Source organism: Eschrichtius robustus, chromosome 3, assembly GCF_028021215.1.
Source record: "Eschrichtius robustus isolate mEscRob2 chromosome 3, mEscRob2.pri, whole genome shotgun sequence".
NCBI lineage: Eukaryota > Metazoa > Chordata > Mammalia > Artiodactyla > Eschrichtiidae > Eschrichtius > Eschrichtius robustus.
In genome coordinates this window covers 43,045,634-43,068,043 of record NC_090826.1, presented here as the reverse complement: position 1 = coordinate 43,068,043, position 22,410 = coordinate 43,045,634, and the positions used below count along the sequence as shown (strand labels likewise).

At 50.6% G+C, this 22,410-nt stretch overlaps 1 protein-coding gene across 2 annotated transcripts in view; it reads left to right on the top strand.

Moving 5' to 3' along the window:
* TTC39A (tetratricopeptide repeat domain 39A) overlaps nucleotides 1-18,141 on the top strand; it is a 40,037-nt gene extending 21,896 nt beyond the window's left edge. Inside the window, exons 7-18 of one of the 2 annotated variants that reach the window (XM_068539852.1) lie at nucleotides 5-104; nucleotides 1,456-1,521; nucleotides 2,889-2,997; nucleotides 3,441-3,508; nucleotides 3,590-3,649; nucleotides 4,579-4,740; nucleotides 9,829-9,920; nucleotides 11,879-11,999; nucleotides 14,172-14,283; nucleotides 14,704-14,818; nucleotides 15,742-15,858; nucleotides 16,391-18,141. In XM_068539852.1, the coding sequence (XP_068395953.1) occupies nucleotides 5-104; nucleotides 1,456-1,521; nucleotides 2,889-2,997; nucleotides 3,441-3,508; nucleotides 3,590-3,649; nucleotides 4,579-4,740; nucleotides 9,829-9,920; nucleotides 11,879-11,999; nucleotides 14,172-14,283; nucleotides 14,704-14,818; nucleotides 15,742-15,858; nucleotides 16,391-16,514 (1,246 nt within the window). In that variant the 3' untranslated portion in view covers nucleotides 16,515-18,141. Of the gene's footprint in view, nucleotides 1-4; nucleotides 105-1,455; nucleotides 1,522-2,888; nucleotides 2,998-3,440; nucleotides 3,509-3,589; nucleotides 3,650-4,578; nucleotides 4,741-9,828; nucleotides 9,921-11,878; nucleotides 12,000-14,171; nucleotides 14,284-14,412; nucleotides 14,462-14,566; nucleotides 14,660-14,703; nucleotides 14,819-15,741; nucleotides 15,859-16,390 lie in introns of those variants that run through there. The other variant, XM_068539854.1, reaches the window with a different exon arrangement.
* The last annotated feature ends 4,269 nt before the right edge of the window (nucleotides 18,142-22,410 follow it).

Genomic DNA, 22,410 nt, shown 5'->3' with positions numbered 1-22,410 from the left:
GCAGGGAGCTAGACAGCCTCGTGCAGTCCTCACAGTACTGCCAGGGAGAGAACCACAGGCACTTTGAAGGAGGAGTGAAGCTCGGTGTGGGAGCCTTCAACCTGGTGAGTGGGCATGCCCTCCCCACATCCACAGCGTCTGGGTTCAAGATCAATCTCCCCTGCACATCCCCGCCCTACACACGGTCTCTGCCGAGCTACTATCCCGGGCCCCAGTGATGAAGCAGACCCGTGGCCAGCCTGGGGGCTCACAGCTGGGGTGGAGATGGGGGCTGGCCGTGGCTCCAGAGTCCCTTCTGTGCGTTTCTTCCCAAGGCAAGTTGAAAGCTTGAAATCCACTACAGTGGCAGTATTCACAGCACCAGAAACTGACAAACACAGTACATCAGGGCCTTTTCCTCCCTGGAGGGCTGATGGTTAAGCATTGACCAGTGGCGGGGAAGGAGACAGGCCTGGAAACAGCCAACGACCCACAGGGAACAGAGAGCCAGGACTCCTTCCTGGGGGAGCCCGGGAAGGTTTCATGGAGGGGATAGTATTTGAGCTGGATCTGGAAGGATCCATAAGCGGGGGAAGTTTTCCAGGCAGGAAGGGCATTCTAGGCAGAGGGAACAGTGTGAGCTGAGGCAGGGAGGCTCAGAAGAGTTGTGCCTGCTCCTGGGAGGAGGAGCTGGTCTCTGACGATCCAGACTCCTGGCCCTGGGTGGCCAGGGACTTACCCACAAGTGTGAGTGTGGCCGGGGGTGGCTCTCTCCCCTCTAGGCAAAGCCTGTTCTGATGGGGGTCCCTGCCCCGCTCTGGGCTCCAGATTCCCCATATGTAAAACGGGAGCAGTGATCCCGGCCCAAGTGCTGGGAAATACAAGCTGCCACGTGCATCAGATACTTCAGCAGGTTATCGCTGGACCGTCTGCGGTTCGAGAACTGGCTCCACCACTGATGAGCTGTGGTGCCTCGGGCATATCCTGTCACTTATCTGTGCCTCTGTTTCTCCATCTGTTGAAAGGGGTTAGTAATCTCTTCTTTGCAGCACTGTTCTGAGGGTCAAAGGCAATGACAGAGCCCCTGGTACAAAGTAGGGATTCAGTGTAATAACAATAGCTAACTGCTAGGTGCAGGCCCTATTATGTGCTTCACATATATTAATTTGATCCAGCTGGTAGGGGCTATTATTATTTCCATTTTACAGATGAGGAAACTGAGGCAGACAGAGGAAATGTAACTGCCCGAGCTGGGAGTGTTGAGACTAGGATTTAGAGGCAGTCTGCTCCTAATTGTCTGTCACTCTGAAGTGCCTCTCTATCTGGGGAAGTTGGCTTTCGGAAACCTAGGGCCTCCTCATGGGCATTCCAGAGACAGGGCCTGCGCCTCTGGGATTACCCCCAGGACTCTGGAGGCTTGGAGATTGGGAGGGTCAGCCCCCACCCCTTCACGTGTCCACCTGCCTCTTCCTGCAGACGCTGTCCATGCTTCCTACCAGGATCCTGCGGCTGCTAGAGTTCGTGGGGTTTTCAGGAAACAAGGTAACCACCTTCCTTCTGGGGATCCCAACCCGCTCAGCCCCAGGGCTGGAGCTCAGCTGGACAGGGTGAGGCTGAGGGGCTGCGGGGCCTGAGTGCCAGTCCTGGCTCAGCGCCCCTCAGTGTGTGGCCCTGGACAAGGCTCAGACCTCTCTGGACCTCAGTCTCCTCTCCTGCAAATGGGGCCAATGATCCCTGCCAGGCCCTTCCCAGGGTAGAGAGGCTGGGTGTAGGTAAGGGTAAGGGTAAGGGTGTGTGTGAAGAGCAGCTCCTGGGGTCCTCCTTCAGGGGCCTGGGGCCATATTCTCTGAGCCTGGCAGGTGTCAGGAACCTGGTCCTTTTCCCCTCAGAAGACCTTGAGCAAGTCCCTTCCCTTGGGACCATTTTCTGGTCTGGGAGATGCCCAAGGGAAGCCCTACTGTGCATTGGGCCTTGAGGTGGAAACCAGAGGACTCAAGCACCCAGAGGCTTTACTGAGGGCAGGAACCTGAGTGCCAGGTAGCAGATCAGGGAGGGCTCCCTGGTGGAGGAGGCCTGACGTGGTACAAGGAGCATTAACCTGGAAGTCAGGAACCCTGGGTCAGTCCAGCCTCATCCCCTTCTCCCTGTGAGCCTGAGCAAGGCCTGCCCTCCTCTGGGCCTCTTTTTTTGTAAAACAAGGGGCTTTTTTTTTTTTTTTTTTTAAACATCAGGTCAATGTTTCTCCAGCTTGGACTTTCTCCAGCCCTTCCTGATTTTTGCCATGTCCACACACCTCTATATTTTTACTTATGTATCATTTTTCTCAAATGTGATTCATATTTTTTACTTAAATTTATTTAAAGGAAACATTACTACACAGAAAACCCGTATTATGTGGCACGATAAGAACATAATCATAACAATTAATACTACAAGAACTGAGCAATCTTACGAAAGCCCTGTCTGTGCCCTGAGCCTGTGGTTAGGAGTATCTGCCTCCTTGTCATTCCTACTCCCCCACCAGACTTGGGGCTGCTCATGGCCTTGGTGCCCACTATGGGGACTGAGCAAGTGAATAAAGGGGGGAATGGGGAAGGGGCTATTGAGGAGGTAGGGGACACCCACGCCTTTGCCCTGGCTGTGGCAGCAGTGTCCCCTGCCCTCAGGAGGATGGCTGAGGCACTGAGAGGGGCAGCCCCTTGTTCGAGGTTGCACAGCTTGGGAGCAGCTGACCCGGCCTCCAGGGCTCCAGACTCGGAGTCCAGCACTCTCTGGTCCCTTCTGTGGCAGCGTTGCCCTCACACCTGTCCCGTGACCTCCCAGGCCCCTCCCCACCTCCCTGGGTCCCGTGGTGGACCCTGGGGAGCTCAGGCCTTGCTGGCCTCAGCCAGTCCCCGTCTTTCCTCCAGGACTACGGGCTGCTGCAGCTGGAGGAGGGGGCATCGGGGCACAGCTTCCGCGCCGTGCTCTGTGTCATGCTGCTGCTGTGCTACCACACCTTCCTCACCTTTGTGCTCGGTAGGAGCGTGCTCGGGGCAAGTGCTGGAGCCTCTGGGCTTTGGTTGGCTCTAAGGGCGGCGGGTGAGAGGGCAAGGGGCTGCAGACCCTGCTCGGGCCCCCAGGACTGGGCACGGGGCACTGAAACCAGAAACAGCAGAGCCGAGTCAACTGTCCTGGGGCCTGGCCTGCAGGCCACTCGCTTCCTCACAGTGTGACTGGGTTCCAGCCCCAGTTTTCTCATCTGTGAAATGGGGGTGGGTCATGCCCACCTCAGAGAGGGTGTGAGGATGCTGTAGGCTGTGCTGTCTAATTCAATCCTCACATCACCCTGGAGATAGAAGAGTTATCATCCCATTTCACAGAGGGGAAGCGGAGACCCTGAGAAGCCCCTGGTAGGTTGCTGGGAGGAGGATCACCAGGGAGGATGGTGACGTGTCCTATTGTCCCCCCACCTCCTTCAGGCACTGGGAATGTCAACATCGCGGAGGCAGAGAAGCTCTTGAGACCCTACCTGAAGCGATACCCTAAGGTGAGCCCTACCTCCTGGCAGATACTCCCAGCCCACGTGTGCCTTGTGGACCCACACGGACCCACATGCGTGTTGTTGCAGGGCGCCATCTTCCTGTTCTTTGCGGGGCGGATTGAAGCCATTAAAGGCAATGTTGACGCGGTGAGTAATGGGGGTCGGAGCCAGTGCTGGAGGGCCCTCAGGTCTCCCAGGCCAGTAGGAAAACACAGAGACACACAGATGAACTCGGGGACAGGGCAGACTGGGAGGAGGGCCCCGAGAGAGGACTTACAAGAGAGCGGGGGCAGGAGAGGCACTTCCGACTGAGACAGTCTGGGAAGACGAGGGAGGAGTTGGCATTTGTGGTGAGTAGGATTTAAACGGGAGATGGAGGGCTGTGGCATCCTTGAGTAAGGCAGAGAGGTGGGAAGACCCGCTGTCCAGGGCAGGACGACAGGCTGGAACCTGGTGCCGGGGGTGAAGCGGGCACCTTGAAGGTCTGGCTAAGGAGTCTGGGCTCTGTAGCTGGGAGGGAGCCATCGAAGGGGTGAGAGCGGGGAGGGTCACGGACCGGGCAGAATCCCCAGCATTAAGCCAAGGCCCAGGACGGACTCTGTGACCTGGAGTTCTGGCGTCTCCTGCTGGTCCTGGCTGTGGTTCCTCAGGCAGCAGGACAGATGCCCCAGGTCCAGGTCACTTCGTGGGAGCTTCTGGAACCTTTGCAGTTTGCTCTGAGGCATAGACGTTATTATATCACTTTAAGATTAGCACTTTCCACTGCCTATTATCCCTCCATTATAGCTCTGTCCCACCGTTTCATTTTGTGCTGCAAGACCAGAGTCCCCAGGAGGGGCAGTAACTGGGCCCAAGGTCGTGTAACACTTAGGCGGTAGAAGCAGGACTGGAGGCCACAACTCCTGTCTCCCCGATGCTGCCCCTCGCCCCCTCCCCGAGCCTGGCACAGGGCTGGGCCGCTGTGCGTGGCAGGAGGCTGGGGCTACTGTGGAGCTGGGTGGGGACAGAGGGTGCAGAGAGCGGGGTGGGGGCGGGCCAGGGGTCGCCCACCGAAGCTGACCGGCAGGTGCCCACAGGCCATCCGGAGGTTCGAGGAGTGCTGCGAGGCCCAGCAGCACTGGAAGCAGTTCCACCACATGTGCTACTGGGAGCTGATGTGGTGCTTCACCTACAAGGGCCAGTGGAAGATGGCCTACTTCTACGCAGACCTGCTCAGCAAGGAGAACTCCTGGTCCAAGGTGGGCTGACACCATGTGCTGGGGGCACGGGGGGACCAGGCCAACCCAGACTGGCCATGAGCCCCCAGAGCAAGGGCCAAACCCCTAACTGAACGCAGATGTCTCAGCTGGAATTTAACCAAAACCACAGATTCTACTAGGCCTCAGGGTTGGAAGAAACTAAAGACCATGAGGAACAGATGACCTTTAGAACTACAGTGTGTCGAGATTTTTAGTCACAAGGGACAGAAGTGTGTGTTGTGACTCACATGGTCTATGTGAGTGTCGCCCAACAGAACTTTCCATTACCGTGGAAATGCTCTATTTCTTTTTTTAAAATTAATTTATTAATTTATTTTTGGCTGCGTTGGGTCTTCGTTGCTATGCACGGTCTTCTCTAGCTGCGGCGAGCGGGGGCTACTCTTCGTAGCGGTGTGCGGGCTTCTCATTGCAGTGGTTTCTCTTGTTGCGGAGCACGGGCTCTAGGTGCGTGGGCTTCAGTAGTTGTGGCATGTGGGCTCAGTAGTTGTGGTACGCAGGCTCAGTAGTTGTGGCGCACGGGCTTAGCTGCTCCGCGGCATGTGGGATCTTCCCGGACCAGGGCTCGAACCCATGTCCCCTGCATTGGCAGGCGGATTCTTAACCACTGTGCCACAAGGGAAGTCCCGGAAATGCTCTATTTCTGCACTGTCCAATGTGGTAGCCCCTAGCCATACGTGCACACCGAGCACTCAAAATGTGCCTACTGCAATTGGGAAACTGGATGTTTTCAGTTTTAGTCCATTTTAACTAATTTAAATGTAAAAAGTCACATGGAGCTAGTGGACATAGTACCTGACTATGCGGGTGTAAACACAAAAGGCTCAGTGGTTCATATAACTGAAAATTCTAGGCACATCTGACTTCAGGTAGGGCTGAATGCAGGAATTCAAATTATGTCGTCTGGGCTTGTTTTATCCACCTGGGACTGTTCTCTCCTCTATGACCTCTTTGTCGTACAGGCAGGTTCTCTCCATGTGCCAGCAGGGTGGCTACGGGCTGCCTGCCCCTAACTCACATCTTCCCTTTGGTTTCAACCAGAGTCCCTGGATAGAGCCTCATTGGTCTGGCATCGATCACAAGTCAATGCCTGGAAACAGGGGTGGGAGGACCCCTCATGGATTGGGAGTAGGAGATGGGTGGTTCCCCAGAAGGAAAATGAGGTAATGCCCCAGAATAAGTGTGGATGGGGGTGGGCATTAAAGAGATGCCATGTAGGCAAAACGAAGCAAAACAGATGCTCAGCACAGCATCTTATAGCTTATAACATCATGGTAAGTGATGAAATAAGTATCAGGCGTTATCATCATAGTAACGATAGCACAGACTTCTGAACCAAGGGTCTTAGAGTCATCTAGATCATCACAGAGCATCTGGTAGTGTCAAAACCATATAGCACTTGTGTCTCAGTGACCTTAAATCCCTATTTCTCATCTCTCCCCCACCTCTGCATGAAAGTCCCTTTTCAGTCCCCCTACCCGGGGCCCAAGCTGAAAGGGAACTCTCCGGGTGTGGGCAGGTGGGGCTGGCAGGAGGAGTGGGCTTTCTCGGAGCTCTGTGTGCCCAGGCGTTGTCTCCATCAGGCACAGGAGGGACACAGGCTTAGAGAGGGCGTGTGACTTTCCTGGGCCACACAGCTGTTGCTGACAGACACTGGATTTGAAGACAGTTCTATGTGACTCAAAGGCCTCTGCTTTTCCCTTGCTCCTCAAGTCCTCCCAGGGAGGCCCAGCTTGCCCTGAAACCAGCCTCCTGTTGAAGGACTTCCTCAAGCCCAGGCCCTGTGGGCCCAGCATTCATTCCTCCTCACCTCCCACTCCCAACACAGCCTCGGGGAACCTTTTTAAACTAAAGTGACCTAGAATCCTTCTTGTGAAGTGGGGCAGGCAGCTGGGCCCACCTACCCCGGGAAGGAGAGACCTGGGGTGGCCACACGGCCGCTGTGCGGAGCAGAGGGAGGACGAGGCCTCCCAGGTGTCAGGAAGTCTGGCTTCCTGAGTCGGCTCAGTCTCCAGCTCTGTGACTTTGGGGTGGTCAGCCCCTCTTTCTCTGCAACGCTTTCCTCAGAAGGGTTTCCTGTGAAAGTAGGGGTTGTGGCACTCCGAGTTCTGGGGCTTCATTCATCCCTAATCTCCAGCACTTGGCCACCAGAGTCCACCAACTTCCAGCTCTAGGAGGTTGGCCTGTGGCCACTGCCATACGTGCCGGTCCCTCTGCTCAGCATTCTTCTCTGCCTGTGCTATGCCGAGTCGTCCCTTTGGGCCCGTCACGTTTCCCACAGTGCTCGCAGCTTGGGTGAGCAGAAACCAGATGGTGCCAACTGTGTGCTCAGTGCTGTGACGGGGGATCTGAGGGGAGCTCTGAGGCATCCCTGGGCAGCCCAGCCAAGGGCACAAGGAAGGCTTCTGGAAAAGGAGATGTCTGAACTGAACCTTGAAGGAGGAGGAATTAGGGTGGCAGAGTGGAGGAAGTGGAAGTTCTCTCCCCAAACTGAGAGAACTGCAGGGGCGTAGGGTTTGTGGGTGGGAGTGCAGAGGGACTGTGGAGGGACCGTCCCCCTCTAAGCCACTCGCTGTAAGCTTCTTGAGGACAAGGACTGTCTGATATCCCAGAGCCTGGTAGAATAATCCAGCAAAATAAATATGTGGACTCAATAGGCAAACAGATAACTCTGGGAGACAGGAGTCCCATCAGGGAAGGTGGCTGCAGTTTTCCATCAGTGTGGCCCCATAACATCCCCTGGTAACTTGGATGTCCATGGGTCTCACAACTCTAGGTCACTGCGTCCATCCTAATTCCTGTGGACTCAGTGAGGGTGCGCTGTCCGGGGGGAGTAGGAGAAGGCTCTTAGAGGAAGCCAGCAGACGAGCCTGGCAGAGAAATGACAATGGCATCCCAGGCAGAGGGACAGCACAGGCAAAGGCCTGAGGTGAGTTCAAGGAGGGATGGGGAAGAGTGACCAGAAGAGGAGGAGCCAGAAAAGCAGGTCACAAGGGCCCTGAGTGGCTGTTTGGGCTTCAGTCTGACAGTGGGGGAGCCCATGCTTGTGGCTTAGATTCGTGCTTTTAAGAAATCCCTCCTACAGTCGCTGGGCACGCTCACACGCCGCGTCCACGCCGCGTCCTGTTCTAGGGCAGGACATACGCAAATGAACCGAGCAAAGATCCCCTCAAGGCTCATGTTCTAGTGGGAAGAGAGAGAGAGAGAGACAGGAAACACACAAATAGATGATGTACAGTGTAAGATAACGTCAGGTTCCAGGAAGTGCGATGAAGAAAAATCGGGTAAGGTACGGGTGCAGGGCGTGATGAACAGTGTGGTCAGGGGAGGCCTGTCTGAGAAGACGCCAGAATGGAGTGAAGGGGCGAGCCATGTGGACATCTCCGTGAAGAACAGTCCAGGCAGAGGGCATTGGTAGATATTAGGGCAAGTGGGGGAGGAAGCTGAAGCCGTGAGTTGATGTGTTCTGGAAACAGCCTGGAGGCCAGTGTGGCTAGAGTGATATGAGTGAGGGGGCAACAGTGGAGGGGAACTGGAGAGGAAACGGGGCAGACTGCACAGGGTCTCGCAGGCCGTGACCGGGAATTTGGATGTTCTCCTAAGTGTGATGGGATACTGTGAGACGATGTGTAGGAGGGACTGATGTGATCTGATTCTGAAAGGTCAGAGCGGCAGGTGGTGTGGAAAATGGCTTGCAGGGGCAGGAGGGGGAGCAGGAGATCGGTTAGGAAACCGCGTGGACTAGGGCAGTAGAAAGACATCCCTGGTGGCCCGGAGCAGGGAGATGCAGTGGAGGCTGGTGCAATAATTGAGGTGAGGGCTAGGGCAAGGCCAGGGGGATTTAGGAGCTATATAGGAGGTAAAGTCATGAGGGCTTGGTGGCTCACTACCAGGGCCGGGGAGGGGGAGAAGGCACAGATGACACTGGGAGGTTAAAGAAGGGATGGGGAACAGATTTCACAGAGGGGAGCTTCTTCTCAGCACACCCCACAAAGACCAGCTTTTCCTCATGTTGGGAAGGGCAGACTGCGGTGCTGAGGGCAGACTGGAACTGGGAGTAGCCCTGGGCTTCAGCATGGGTGCGGCTCCCAGGTGGAGGTTGCTTCCCACCTTCTCCTAAGACTAGACGCCAGCATGTCCTGCTCCCTTTCCTCCTCCACCTGCTACACTTATTTGCTGGGTAGCTGCCCCAGGTGGCAGGAGCTGTGGTTCAAGACTTGGCCACTGGAGGGCAGCACAGAGCCAGACTCCCCTGGCACTGGACTTCAGGCAAAGGGGAGCGGCTTTCGGGGATGGATCTTTGGGGTGGGGTTGTGGCAGCTGTCAGTGGCGGCTGTGGATCCAGTGGGCAGACCCTTGGAGCCACACAAACCTGGGGTCACTCCCAGCTCTGCTCCTAGCAGCTCTGCTGTCCCAGGAAGTAGAGGTGGGGTACGGATTCCTTTCTGGCATTGTCTTTGGGATCAAGTGAGGTGATGTATGTAGAGTGCCTGGCACACAGCAAGGCAGTTTCACCAAGGAGCCCTGAGCTGAGCCCTGACCCAGGGCCCTGCTCATTCTTCTGGCCTCACACCTCTTCTTATACACATCCCATGCTTTATGCTAGTGATTTGTATCCTACGTACACACATCTCTGCCCTCCCTGGCTTTGATCAGGCTGTTCCCCTTGCCTGGAAGGTCCTTTTTCTGTCTCTGTGAATCTTCCCATTGGCCTTCAAGGGCCCAGTCTGAAGTGGCTGCTTCCCTGAAGCCCGTGCTGCCCCGTCTTTGTGTCTCCATCCTGTCCTCAGCGCCACCCCGTGCATCCTCTAGTTGCTTGCGTCTGCCCTGCTGCTTCGGAGTGGAGAGGGGCAGCTGCTTAGACACGGCCCATCGTGGATTTAACTCCTAGCTCAAATCCTCAAGCTGCTTCGGCTTCCTTGCCCAGTTTCTCCCCTGGGGCTTGGGGATAATATAATGTCAGCTACTATGCTGGGCCATAGTGAGGTTCCAGTAAGGTACTGGTTCCAGTTCAGGACCGTGATTGGAGGGCGGGTTGCTCACACCTGACTGTTGCTCTGCCTCACACAGGCCACCTACATCTACATGAAGGCCGCCTACCTCAGCATGTTTGGGAAGGAGGACTACAAGCCGTTCGGGGATGACGAAGTGGAGTTGTTTAGGTGGGTCCGACTGTTGCAGCCCATCGCAGGCCCTGCCCACAGCCAGCCTGAGCAGAGGGAGGTGGTGGGGTTGTCGCCTCCCCGACACTCCCCCACAGTCACCCCACGTGCCTGTCCTTCCCTCCCATCGCCACCGGGGCCTCCTGCTGCCGCTGGTGAGAGCCCTTTGAATCCATTCAGAGGTTTTCTTTCACAAAAGTGGTTTTGTCAACATTCTTTCCACTGAACCTCTTTCACCTGGAGTGTAGGACAGATGTGGACACTGAGGTCCAGAGAGCTTCCTTCTGCTGAGTACACCTGATCCACTGAGAAAAGCAGAGCTGGAATCACATAAACAGGATAAAATGTAGCCTCTGCCATTTGTTAGCTGTGTCACCTTGGACAATTTCAGGATCTGTAAAATGGGAATAACAACCTCTGCCTTTGCAGTGTTGTTTTGCAAATCAAATAGAGAATAGATTTAAAGAGCCTGGGGTAGGCCCTGGAGCCAATAAATGGCTGTTTTTATTCTTATCTGCACTACTGTGTTTGCCTTCTGCGAAGGGCCTAGAGCAGGGCTCAGCCATGACAGGCTGAGGATGGAGCCTAGGGCGTTCCTCCAGTCACGGTGAGGGTTGGCCCCAACATGCAACATGCTAGGTAACCCTAGCTTCCTGGGCTGTCACAGTCACAGGGTGTTTATCATTTACTGAGTGACTTTGTGTCTCCATCTTATGTAACTCTTCCAGAAGATCTGTGAGGGTAAGAATCTGTGGGGGAGGAAGAGTAATTTTTTCTCCATCCTTCTAGGTTCTTGGCTGAGACCCTCATAATAAGATTAACAGGAGAAAAGCAAACAGAAGTTTAATAACTCCTGTATACATGGGAGAGACTCAGGAAAACTGAGTTAACTCTCTGAAATGGCCCGAGCCATTACCTTAAGTGCCATCTCCAGCTAAAGGACAAAAGAAGATTTGGGGGGATAGGGAGCCAGTTGTGGGAGGTTTTCAGGTAAAAGAGGGTATATGGTTGTTACGCAGCTTTAAGCCTCTGCCTTCTCCATTGATAAGTTTCTAGAGATTTAGTTATCCTCCTCTTCCTGGTACAGAGAGAGATAACCTTACAAATGGAGATTTCCCTTATAATGTTAATGTCTCGTACAAAAAGGTAACTTCTACTAGGTTTTCAGAGCTTTTTGTGTGTCTGCTGTTTCTTAAAAATAATCAGCCTAAAATAATCTTTATGCCAAAGAAGCATATTTGGGGGTAACGACTTCTCCCTTTCATATCGTCGTCTCCATTTGAGGGATGAGAAAGCAGGCCCAGAGCGGTTGCACAGTGAATAAGCAGGGGAGGTGTTTGGTGGGGGACCTCACAACTAGGTCCAGCTGTTTGCTGGGCCTGGACAGCTCAGGTCTGAAGGTCACAGCCATACCCCCATGATTGTGGCAGAGATCGAGGGTAAGGCGGAGCTGGGTGGGTGAGGCCCCAGATGTGGAGGCTTGCCCAGCTGCATACCACATTTTACTGTACCCTTGGGAACAGCTGAGGAGGCCACAACTCACGTGGCCAAAGTTAATGAAAGGTTTGTGCTGTGTGGTCTTGGGCAGGTCCTTCCCTTTATGAGTTTTAATCTCCTCTGTGAAAGTAGGGTCAGACTTCTGCTGGGCCCTTAGGAAATGGGGGCTGGGAGCAGAGAGGGACAACTAAAAGGCAGAGCAGGCCTGGGGGGTTTGTGTACATTCTCGCCTCTGCCTGCTGCCGCGGGGCAGCCCCTTGCCTGGCCCCAGGAAGTGCTCGGGTCTTGGGCAGGGCCCGTGAAATAAGGCCAGAGCCACAGGCTGCGAGTCCAACGCTCTCATCATGTAGATGGGGAAACGGAGGCCCAGAGAGGGGCCAAGCAGAGGCTGGGCAGGCTGGGGACTCTGTCCTTTCTAGCATTTTCTCGCCCTCTCCCCACCCTCCTCATCTCTTCCACAGAGCTGTGCCGGGCCTGAAACTCAAGATTGCTGGGAAATCTCTACCCACAGAGAAGTTTGCCATCCGGAAGTCCAGACGCTACCTCTCCCCCAAACCTATCTCATTGCCCATCCCTGCTCTGGTGGGTAGGAGGGTCTTGACTGGCCCTGAACTCCAGTTTGGGATTGTGGGGATGAGCTGAGAGCCAGGGATATAGCCACTGACCCCGGGGGAAGTGGATGAGGGAAGAAGACCTCATGCCTCAGGGGCCTGGAGAGGATTTCACAATTCACCTGGGACTGGGTGGGGGACACAGATGAGCTCCAGCCTGCCTCAACCTCTGAGAAAGCACTGGTCTACTAGGGATGGGGGTGGGGAGACAGGTGAGTCGGCTGCAGGCACCTCAAGGCAGAAAGAGCAGCACCCCCAGACAGCCCCGCACCCCTGTTCCCAGGCAGAGGCATCCCTCGGCTGTTTGTGTTTCCACCCTGTTTCTGTCTTGTTGTTTACACTGTCCCGCCCTCACTGGACCAAGATTTTCTGAGGCTGGGACCATGTTATATTACAGTCAACTCTGAAATAACAGCAATTGCTGGCATTGTTATTGGGCACTTGCTGTGTTCAAGGCTCCTTATACCCATTGCCTATGGCCTCATTTGATCCTCACAACAACCCTCTTGGTAGGTGCTGGTGGCATCTCCATTTTACAGAAGGAGATAATAAGGCCTAATAGATAAGTAAGAAGATAAAATATCTAGTAAGTAGATAAGATGTAAGTAGAAAAATGAAATAACTTGTCCAAGTCCCATAGCTAGTGAGTTAGCCAGAATTTGAACCCAGGTAGTCTGGTTCCAGAGCCCATATTCTGAACCACGGTTTTGATGCTAATTCCATGCATGATTTGAGCAGGCATCAGAGAAGTTTCTAGTTTGTTAAGAGTCCTTGTTATTCAAATAATAAGGCAGCCAGAAAGGTAGAAAGGGTGCTGCTTCAGAGACCTGGCTCTGCTATTCACTAATTGTGTGACCCTGTGTAGGGTCCCCTTTCCCTTAATGTAAATAATAATATATTCCTTGCCCATTTCATAGGGCAGTTATGAGAATCAGCTGATAAAACATGTTAAACACTTCAGAAATCAAAAAGTTCAATATTTATGTAGAATTTATTTAGAGCTCGTATCCTGAATAGCTTTAAATAAAATTTGAGCTATTTTACAGTTTAAAATATACAGTAAAGCTATTATCAGATGGGGGCATATGTTGTAAGGAAGGGCAGGGGAAGCAACTATATCAGAAATTTAGGGGAGAATTTCCAAAACTATAATCTGCAAAATGCTATTTGTGCATAAAATGATTTCTGTGATTAAATACATTTGGGAAAGACTGGCCTAAACAAAGTTTATATACTGTAGACCTTCTTGGAGCCTTTATATGCTAATCTGCATAGTAGGTCTCCAAGGAGAAGCTTGAAGATGCAGTTTTTCCCTAACATATTTGGCCACAGAACAATCTTTTAATGGAACACTTGCTAACTTGAGACCATATAACAATTTGATAAAACCTTGTCTAAACTTAAAATTCCTCCCTGGAACATAACAAAAGCCATAACAAAAGTCTTTCTAGAACTTTATGTATACAAATCACTTTCACATCCATTGCCTGGTTTGATAGTTTAGGAAATGCTAATCTAAGCTAACAGAATTACTAGAATGAAAATTTAATTTAGTATTCTGAACTTCCTGGCAGTTAAGGCAAAAAAAGGAATCAGATATGTTTCATAGATGGATACTCAAGCTCAGTGCCTTGGCAAAATAGGAGAGAAGGTAACATGGTCTTAAGCTCCTGAAGTGCTTAAGTAAGTTATGGTTCCTCCAGTATAGGAGGCCCTATTAGCTGGAGCAAGGAGGAGGACTCCCTGGAGAGTGTGGGGCATGACCTGGTCCTCAAAGAATGGGAAGAGTTTGGACACAGAGAGATTGGGAGAGAGCAGAGTAGTGCCCCAGGAAGCCATGAGCAGAAAAGTAACTGAAAACTATCGGCAGCTATGAGTAGAAGAGTGAGAATATGCGTCCATCTTAAATTCTCACTGGCGTAAGGAGAGAGCTCAATAATAAGTAAGAGATAAGACTCCCCCTAACTCCCTCAAGTCCACAGCTTCAAAGGCTGGGCTGAGACTTGTCAAGGCTGGGCTGAGACTTCTAGAGTTAGAAGGGCCTTTAGTGATCCTCTGATCTGAGCTACCCATTTTACAGATGGGGAAACTTGAGGCCCCACTGGGGAGGAAACCTGGGACTGACTTGCTCCCCTGCCCCCAGGAAATGATGTACATTTGGAATGGCTACGCTGTGATTGGGAAGCAGCCGGAACTCACAGATGGGATACTTGAGATTATCACCAAGGCTGAAGAGTTGCTGGAAAAGGGCCCAGGTGACTACCCGCAGGCCCTTGAACCTGCCAGGCTGGGTCAGACCACAGGTCTTTACAGTTGAAGATTCCCTCTACCAAAAATGTCCTTCCTCACTTCTCTACCCTGGTAATTGTCCTTTGCCTTTCCAGACTGAGCTTCAGTGGCAGCTCCTCCAAGAAGCTGTCCCTTGTCCCCCAGGTAGGGTCAGGGCCTCTTCTGGGCTCCCACAACCCCCGGGCTTCCTTCAATCAGTCCTGGTATCACTGTATTGTCATCGTCTCAGTATCTGTCTTTCCTCCCCAGATGTGAGCTCCCTGAGGATGGGGACCATGTGTGAGCCGCCTCTGTCTCCCCAGGGCCCAGCACAGAGTAGGGGCTCCATGAGTAACTGCTGAAAAAATGAACAAACCTGTCATCTTCCCTCACTCCCCTATTCTCAGAGAATGAGTACTCAGTGGATGATGAGTGCTTGGTGAAGCTGCTGAAAGGCCTGTGTCTGAAATATCTGGGCCGTGTCCAGGAGGCCGAGGAGAATTTCAGGAGCATCTCTGCCAAGTAAGTGCCTCTGTGGTTGCTCCCGCTCCAGATGGCCTACTGCTGGGCCCGCGGCTCCAGGGCAGTATTTTCTGGGTTTCTCTTTCCTCATGCACACATGCACAGTGCCTGACTCTGGACTACCCCTACTTGCTCCACATGTACTAGTGTCTATCCTGTGCCAGGACCCTTGCTGGGCACAGATCTTTCCCACGTTGTCCTCTAGGGCCCAGATTGCCCAACTACAGGAGCCCCTCCGCAATGAGTTTCGTGTGAATGGTGCCCCCTGGAGTTTGTAATTTATCAACTCTGCCCTTGGGGAGTGCAGATGTTAGAGAGAGACAGACAGCTACAGGCAGCTCAATCTGGTACGGTGAGGGCTGTGCTAGAGGAAAGCAGAGGACAGCAGGTGCCAGGAGGAGGGAACTAAACCTAATGCTAGATACCAGGAAAGGCTTTCCAGGGATGCCACTTAAATTGGGAAGTTTATCAGGCAGAGAAAGCAAGGAAGGAGGAGTTTTAAGTGGAGTAGGTAGAGCATGTGCAAATGCCTGGACACAGGAAAGACACGTGAGGTTGGGTGACAGTGGTCAGGTCCTTCCCTGCCTGGGTGAGGTTGTAGAGGGAAAGGGTTGCAGATGAAATAAAGGGGGGGGTTGGGGACTGAGGTGGGGGTGGGCTAACTAAGGACATGACATGAGCCACAGGTTGTCAGGGACTTGGGGCCCCAGGTGCAGGGGATCGGAAGGCTTTGCTGTGGATCTTAAGCCTTTCTCGGGCTAGGTAGTGGGAACCCTCCCAAATTGGAATTCAGATCAGAAAACCCCACAAGACCATGAGTTGGATCCTCCTATTCGGAAGAGGCTCAGGAGGAGTCTGAAGGACGTGCCTGAAGGATGTCTCAAGAGCAGAGCCTGTAAGCCATGTTTTCCTCTGTCCTGCAGCGAAAAGAGGATTAAATATGACCACTACTTGATCCCAAATGCCCTGCTGGAGCTGGCCCTGCTGTTTATGGAGCAAGGCAGAAATGAAGAGGCTGTCAAACTCTTGGAAACTGCCAAGTAAGGCGTGATTGGCCTTGGTCTGTCCTTTGTTCCCCATAAGTGCAGGGTATGGGCAGAGGAGGCCAGGCAGCAGTGAGGGAGGAGGGTGCTGGCAAAGGCAGTATAGGCAGCCCAGAGGCTGGGCCCATGTCGCTGGGGAACCCAGCTCTCACCTGGCGTAGGGAGGCTTCTTCCTCAATTTACCAATGAGGAATTGAAATCCCAGCATCAGGGACTGTTACCCAGGGTCACACCACAAGCCAGCTGCAGGGCTGGTGTGAAGATGCAGGTCTCCTGCCTTCCAGCCCTTGGATCTACCTCTTGAAACCACTCCTTCAAGCTCAGGGACCCAACAACAGGACCAAGAGTGGCACCAGAGGGCATGATAACAGGTAATCCCTATTAGTCAGGGCCCAACTCTTTCTTTAGACAGAGGTAGGGATCTAAGTCTCTAAAAATGTTCCTTGGCTAGTGGGCTCCCACAGTTCAGACTAAAGGAAAAGCACTTCCTGGAGCAGCCTCATGTGTCTGATTCTGTGGTTTCTTCCAGGCAAAATTATAAGAATTATTCCATGGAATCAAGGACACATTTTCGAATCCAGGCAGCCACACTCCAAGCCAAGTCTTCCCTAGAGAATGGCAACAGATCCATGGTTTCATCAATGCCCTTGTAGTTTTGTGCAGCATTCCCAGGCTGGAAGACAGAGTCAGCTGGACAGAGAGCTCCTGGAAACATTTCAAAAAGATCCCCTCCCCCTGCCCTGCCGTTGGGGTCCACCGGTGCTCCAGTGTGATGACACGACATAGGTATCTGTGCAGAAGCGAAGCTGGCATTTTCACCAGTGTGGCCAAGGGCCTTTGCCAAGGACAGAGTAGCTGGAGCCCTCTGCCTGCCCTATCACATATACGGGTACTTGTTTTTCACTGTGATGCTTAAGAGAATGTATAAACAGTTGTTTACATTTTCCTTAGAAATACATTGATGGGATCAAAGTTGGCTTTGGAAAAAACTACCAACCAACCACCTGTAAATCATTGTTTTAACCCATACTGATGTGGAGGTAAATCTATGATGCCAAGGGCCAAAGTGCTTTTCAGACTTCAGCGAGGTCTCAGCTTCCAGGGCTGGAAGGACCCAAAGGAAGATCTGCACCACAGGCTTCGAGGTTTCTGGGGGTTGGACATAGAGGTTTCACACACTCCCACTACCTTACTTCTTAACTCCCTTTGTAACAACTTTCCAATTTAAAAAAAATCAAACAAACACGTCTTTTTAGTGAGATAATTTTGAGTCCATCTGTAGAAAAAAAAAAAAAAAATCAATCTTCACCACTAAGGAATAGTGATACCGAGGCCTGAAGGAAGGGGGAGCCCTGTGGCCCTTTCTGTGCCAAAGCCAAGAAGTTTGGCAGGTAAAGTTTCTCAGACACCAGTCTGCTATATGCCAAATTGAAACCACTGGGAATGATTTATGAAACATAAAAATCTTCTGTACTTCCCTTCGAGGTACACTTATTTACTGACAGCATTTTTCTTAGAAACAGAATGGTTATTCTTGGCCTGTTTGTTTCAGATTTTTCAGTTAAGAGAAAAGAAAGATATATTTAAGTAATAAAACTTATACACTTAAGAGAGCATGCAACATCTATTTCAGTAAAATATGTTGTTGCTTGAATTCTTAGGCTGGGCAGAAAGTTTGAATCAGGAGTCATATGGCTCAGGCATGTTTTATTTAGCCAACATAATGTTTTAAAATTTTTAGAATAAGTTACTAACATTTTAAAATGGGGAGATTTCACAAATAAATCTGGTTTCTGGCATCTTATTTTAATAATCTGGCAATATTGGGCCTCATTCCCACAAGGCAACAATCAGTTGGAGCTGAGTAGAGGCTCTTTTCAACACTTTTATAATCTTTCTGGCGCCTAAAAGCATCTGAATTTGCACCCAGTGGGACTGTTAAAAGGGAGGACTCAAGTTCAGTGACCAACAAACACCAAGTTTTACCATTCACAATCTAACAGCATACTTCAACTTAACCATTTTCCTGGTAAAAATATTCATCTGTGAAAATGTGATTCCTCAAACACATGAATGCAGTTTCTGTAAAGGAAGAACCACAAGATAACTTTTCCAGTCGTCCAGCCTGCTGTACTTAGCAAACACTTTTTAGCATTTGCCAGAAGCCAGGTGGTTTAATCTATTAATATACAACCAAGCTTCCTGTGACTGATGCTGAATGAAGTTACGGGTTTTAGGTAAAGCATATTCTCATTAGGAAAACAAAGCCGAAAACCCTCATCCAAGATCCTCTTTTGCACTTATTTAGTGTACTGTCATAGCAGAAATGCTATGAAAGGAAGATTCCTTATTTATTTTGTTAGAACTAGACAAAAGAATGCTTTCCACAGAGGGCAAGTCCTTTGCAAGCTCTCTCTCCTCCACAGCCTGAATGCTGGGAGCCCAGCCTACTTCCAGGTTGTTGTTGGGCAGGGCAGGTGAAAGGGGTGAACTAGAGCCAGGCTGCTGAATGAAGGTGGCCTGTTGTCCTCCCTCACATATTAGAATGCTACCTATTGCAGTATAAAAGCAGCGCCGGTCACAGGATACCAAACATATAATTTGCAAAATTGCCGTTTACAAAACACTTTCATCTCAATGTTCATTTTAGGTGCTTTTATTCTTAAATTTTTATGCCAGGATGGTTTCCTAGTTGTTGCTATTTCCTGCTGGGCTTCATTAATTAGCCTCTGTCACCTTCACCTCTGGCTGCAGTCTGGCTATGAGTTTTGTCTCCTTTATCCTACCTGCAGCTTGAGCTAGTCCATCAAAAACATGTATGTGAGGGAGTTCCCTGGTGGTCCAGTGGTCAGGACTCAGCGCTTTTACTGCCGTGGCCCAGGTTCAACCCCTGGTGGGGGAACTAAGATCCCGCAAGCCGAGTGGCGTGGCCAAAAACAAAAAATGTATGTGAAGCTGAAAATGCTGGGTGTCTGACACCACCATATCCTTGTGCAGAGGCCTCTGAAGGTGAAAATTCTGTCATGGGCTTCTCATTGTGTCTTGAGCCGTTTCTGGTCATTGCTTCTCTAACACTGCAGACCTTTCCAGCACATCTGCCCTGGAGAGGCACCTGATCAGGTGAGGAGAGTCTTGGCCTAGAAATAAGGAGACCTGAATTCTAGTCCTTGTTTTGCTACTGCCTTTCAGAGTGACCTTGGGAAAGTCATGGACCCTCTAAAAATTAGTAATTTGGACTAGATTAAGGCTCTTTGCTGCTGTCAACAGTTCTGATTCTAATTCTGGTCAAGTCTGTTTCTGGGCTTTCATCTCCAAAAAGAGGCAACAGATATATACCTCCCTACCTTTTGTCAAAGCCTTGTGCCACCAGGCTGCTTACCAGAAGTGATGATAGCCTTCCTCCCAGGACACCCAGAGAGCAAATAATCCTCATTTGGGGAAAGTCTGAATCCTGTGCCACACAGAGGAACTCAAGTTATTAGGAAGCAGCAACTGTGTAACATGCTCTGAATAGGCTCTTGGCAACAGAAAAGTCTACCTCTGCCTCTCACTGGTCCCAGGCCTTGGACTGGCAGGGTAGCTTCCAGCACTGTGCTGGTCCCTATCAGCTCTCCCATATGTTGGCAGGATTCCCTATTCCTTATCTCTCAAGTCAGAATGGGAGTGTTTCCAAGACAGCTGTCGTCATTCACAGCAAAAAAGCCACGACCTGACAGCAAAGCCAGGACCCTAAAAGGCCAACGCCAACCAAACACTAGGCTGAGGTCCAGGTGGGAGATTCCCAGCAACCGAAGGGAGCATCAGGAGGATTTTAAAAAGGCCCAGCCTGCTGAGTGCTTGAATCATTCAACGAGGGAATAAAATCCAAATACACTTTTCTCTGGAGTTACTCCCAAGTTTATCTCTTCTAAGATGATAGGGAGTGGACAACAGTCTTCTTCTCTGCTTCTAATTCAAAGCCCAACAGCGTGCCTTTTCAACAGTTTTCTTATGTCCTTAGCACCATCACACTAATTCAGTAATAAGTGAGAGGTGCCTGGATTCTGAAAACCAAGCAGCAAATGGGAACTTCTCACCCTCGCCCTCAGATGCAGCTTTCCAAGGTTGGAAAGTACACAGCTCTGTGGAAATCTGGTAGAAAGTTCATCACTGTCCAACAGGGTAAGTTAGTCCACAAACAAGGAGCCTCGTTTAGGGGCTTGAAAAATCCATTTCGAAGTAAGCAATCTATGAGTTGCTTCTACTGTCTAGTCAGCTCTGAAGTGACAAAATATAATAGAGCCCTTACTTTGGTAAGACGTGCAATTAACAGAAGATCGCTATGGACTTCTAAAAGCTGACATTCAAGTTTAATCAGACACATCACAGCTAACACCTCACAGATGACTGGATAGGATGGTTTTGTTTTTCTTCACGTCCCGAACACACACTTCATAACACCAGATACCATATGCTCTTGGTGGAATAATACTAGCTAATATTAAGTGCTATTTACCAGTTGTGATTCTAAGTACTTTACATTTGAAGTGGAGCTATTATTGCCATTTTACAGATGAGAAAACTGAGAATAGGTTAAATAACTTGCCTAAGACCACACAGCTATTATGCATCAGAAATATTTGAAGTCAGGCAGCTGAACTCTAAAGCTCATGCTTTCCTGAACTGCTGGTCAAGCTTTCAAATTATCAGCTTAAAGTCGGATCTGACTTAACATTGACTCTTGGGCCACTGTTAAGTATGGAAAAGGTACTGGCTGGAAACTCAAACACTAGAAATCCTTGGCTTGGAGCACATGGAGCATATGCCTGTGTGGCACGGTTCCCCTGTGGCACTTGGCATCATGAGGTAGGGACAGGGTCTATCTTGGACAAAGGCAATCCTTAAGCAACCATATTGCTCATAAAATCATCAGGATGTTGAAGGAAAAGGCATGATCTAATCCCCAGCTGGATAGGTAGAGTTCCAGTCAGCTACTCCAGAGATGGGAAGTGAACAGATGCAGAGGCTCAGGCCTGGACTGAGGCTTGAGTCCAAACCATATGCTAGAAGAGGTTTGGTGTAAGACAATAAGAGGTAGGAACACTGACAAACTGGGAAGCATATGATGCTGAAGACACTCTTAGAATTTTAAGTTTAAGCACCTAAGAGTGCTGGCTGGCCAAACATATGACACCTGTGGGTCAAAGTGGTCCATGGGCCAGAAATCTGTCACCCTTGGGCTAAAGGTGACTTTCAGACAACTATCTATGGAAAAGAGGTGGTGAGCAAATTCATAAGAGAAAAGCCTGATCTACTAAAAATAGCAACTTTAAATTCTATTAATTACACGGGATAATAGTGGATAAAAGTACAGACTGAATTCAAATTATTCTGCTGCTTTGAGAATCAGTTTATTCTTCTATAAAATGGGGCCAATACCAACTGCTTTACAGGGCTGCTGAGAATAAAAAGAAATCAACTAAGCAAATAGCCCAGCACAGTCCTTAGTATATTAAGAAGGTAAATGTATTGGCCCACACATACTGTGGGAAGGCAGTGGTGAGTTTGGCCTAGGGGATGACTGAATCAATGGCTCTAGTGCATCCATTAGGCCTTCTCCATCTCTTGGCTTTGCTCTTGTGTTAGATTTATTCTCTTGAACTGACTTCTCTGCGCGGCAGTTCAGACCTTACATCCTTACAGCTTTGTGACAAGAAAAGGGCTCCTTTTCCTACCTCCAGTATGAAAAATCCCCAGATAAGGACTCTGATTAGTCTGACTTGGCTTGAATGTCCATCCCTTAGGCCAGTGGTTCCCCAGATCAGCATTAGATATCAGGGAGTTTGTTGGAAATGCAAATTATCAGCCCCCCTCCCCCTGATGCAGGGGTGAGGCCGAACCACCTGAACAAGTCCTCCAGGTGGATCTGATGCACACTGAAGCCTGAGAGCCACTGCCTTGGAAAGGGAGTGAGGTGCTACAATTGGTCTATCTTGGATTACATGCTCGGTTGGGAGTTATTACTAAAAAAGATGGGGTACTGGGCAGACAAAAACATGTATCCAATATGTCATTTCTTTCAAAAGTTGATATACAGGAACTATGACCTGCCAACATTCTCAGGTGAAGGGGAGGATGAGGGCAGTACTGGTTAGAGACAAGGCTTATTAGAAAGCTGCCCATTCAGGAAGAGCTGTGCCTTTGCCCTTCCCCTTGCAACCCTCAAAAATCTTTATAAGACCCCAATTTTCCAATGGGAACCTCCTTGACGGTGGCTCCCACTCCATCAGAAATGCTCAGACTCCTTAGGGCTTCTCTTCTTCCCTGCTTTCTCCTTCCCTTCACTTAATAAATATCTGTTGAGCACCTAAATGTCCTGCTGTCATGAAAGTAAACAAATTAGAGCCATGGAGTAAATAAACAGGGGCTGTTGGTCCAGAGGGTAAGAAACCAGCCATCAAACAATCTGGGGACGTGAACTACAGGATGGAACTACAAAAGATCTAAGACAGGAGAGAGCTTGGCATTTTAGAAAGCACACAAAAAAGTCTAGAAAGTAGAGTACTATGA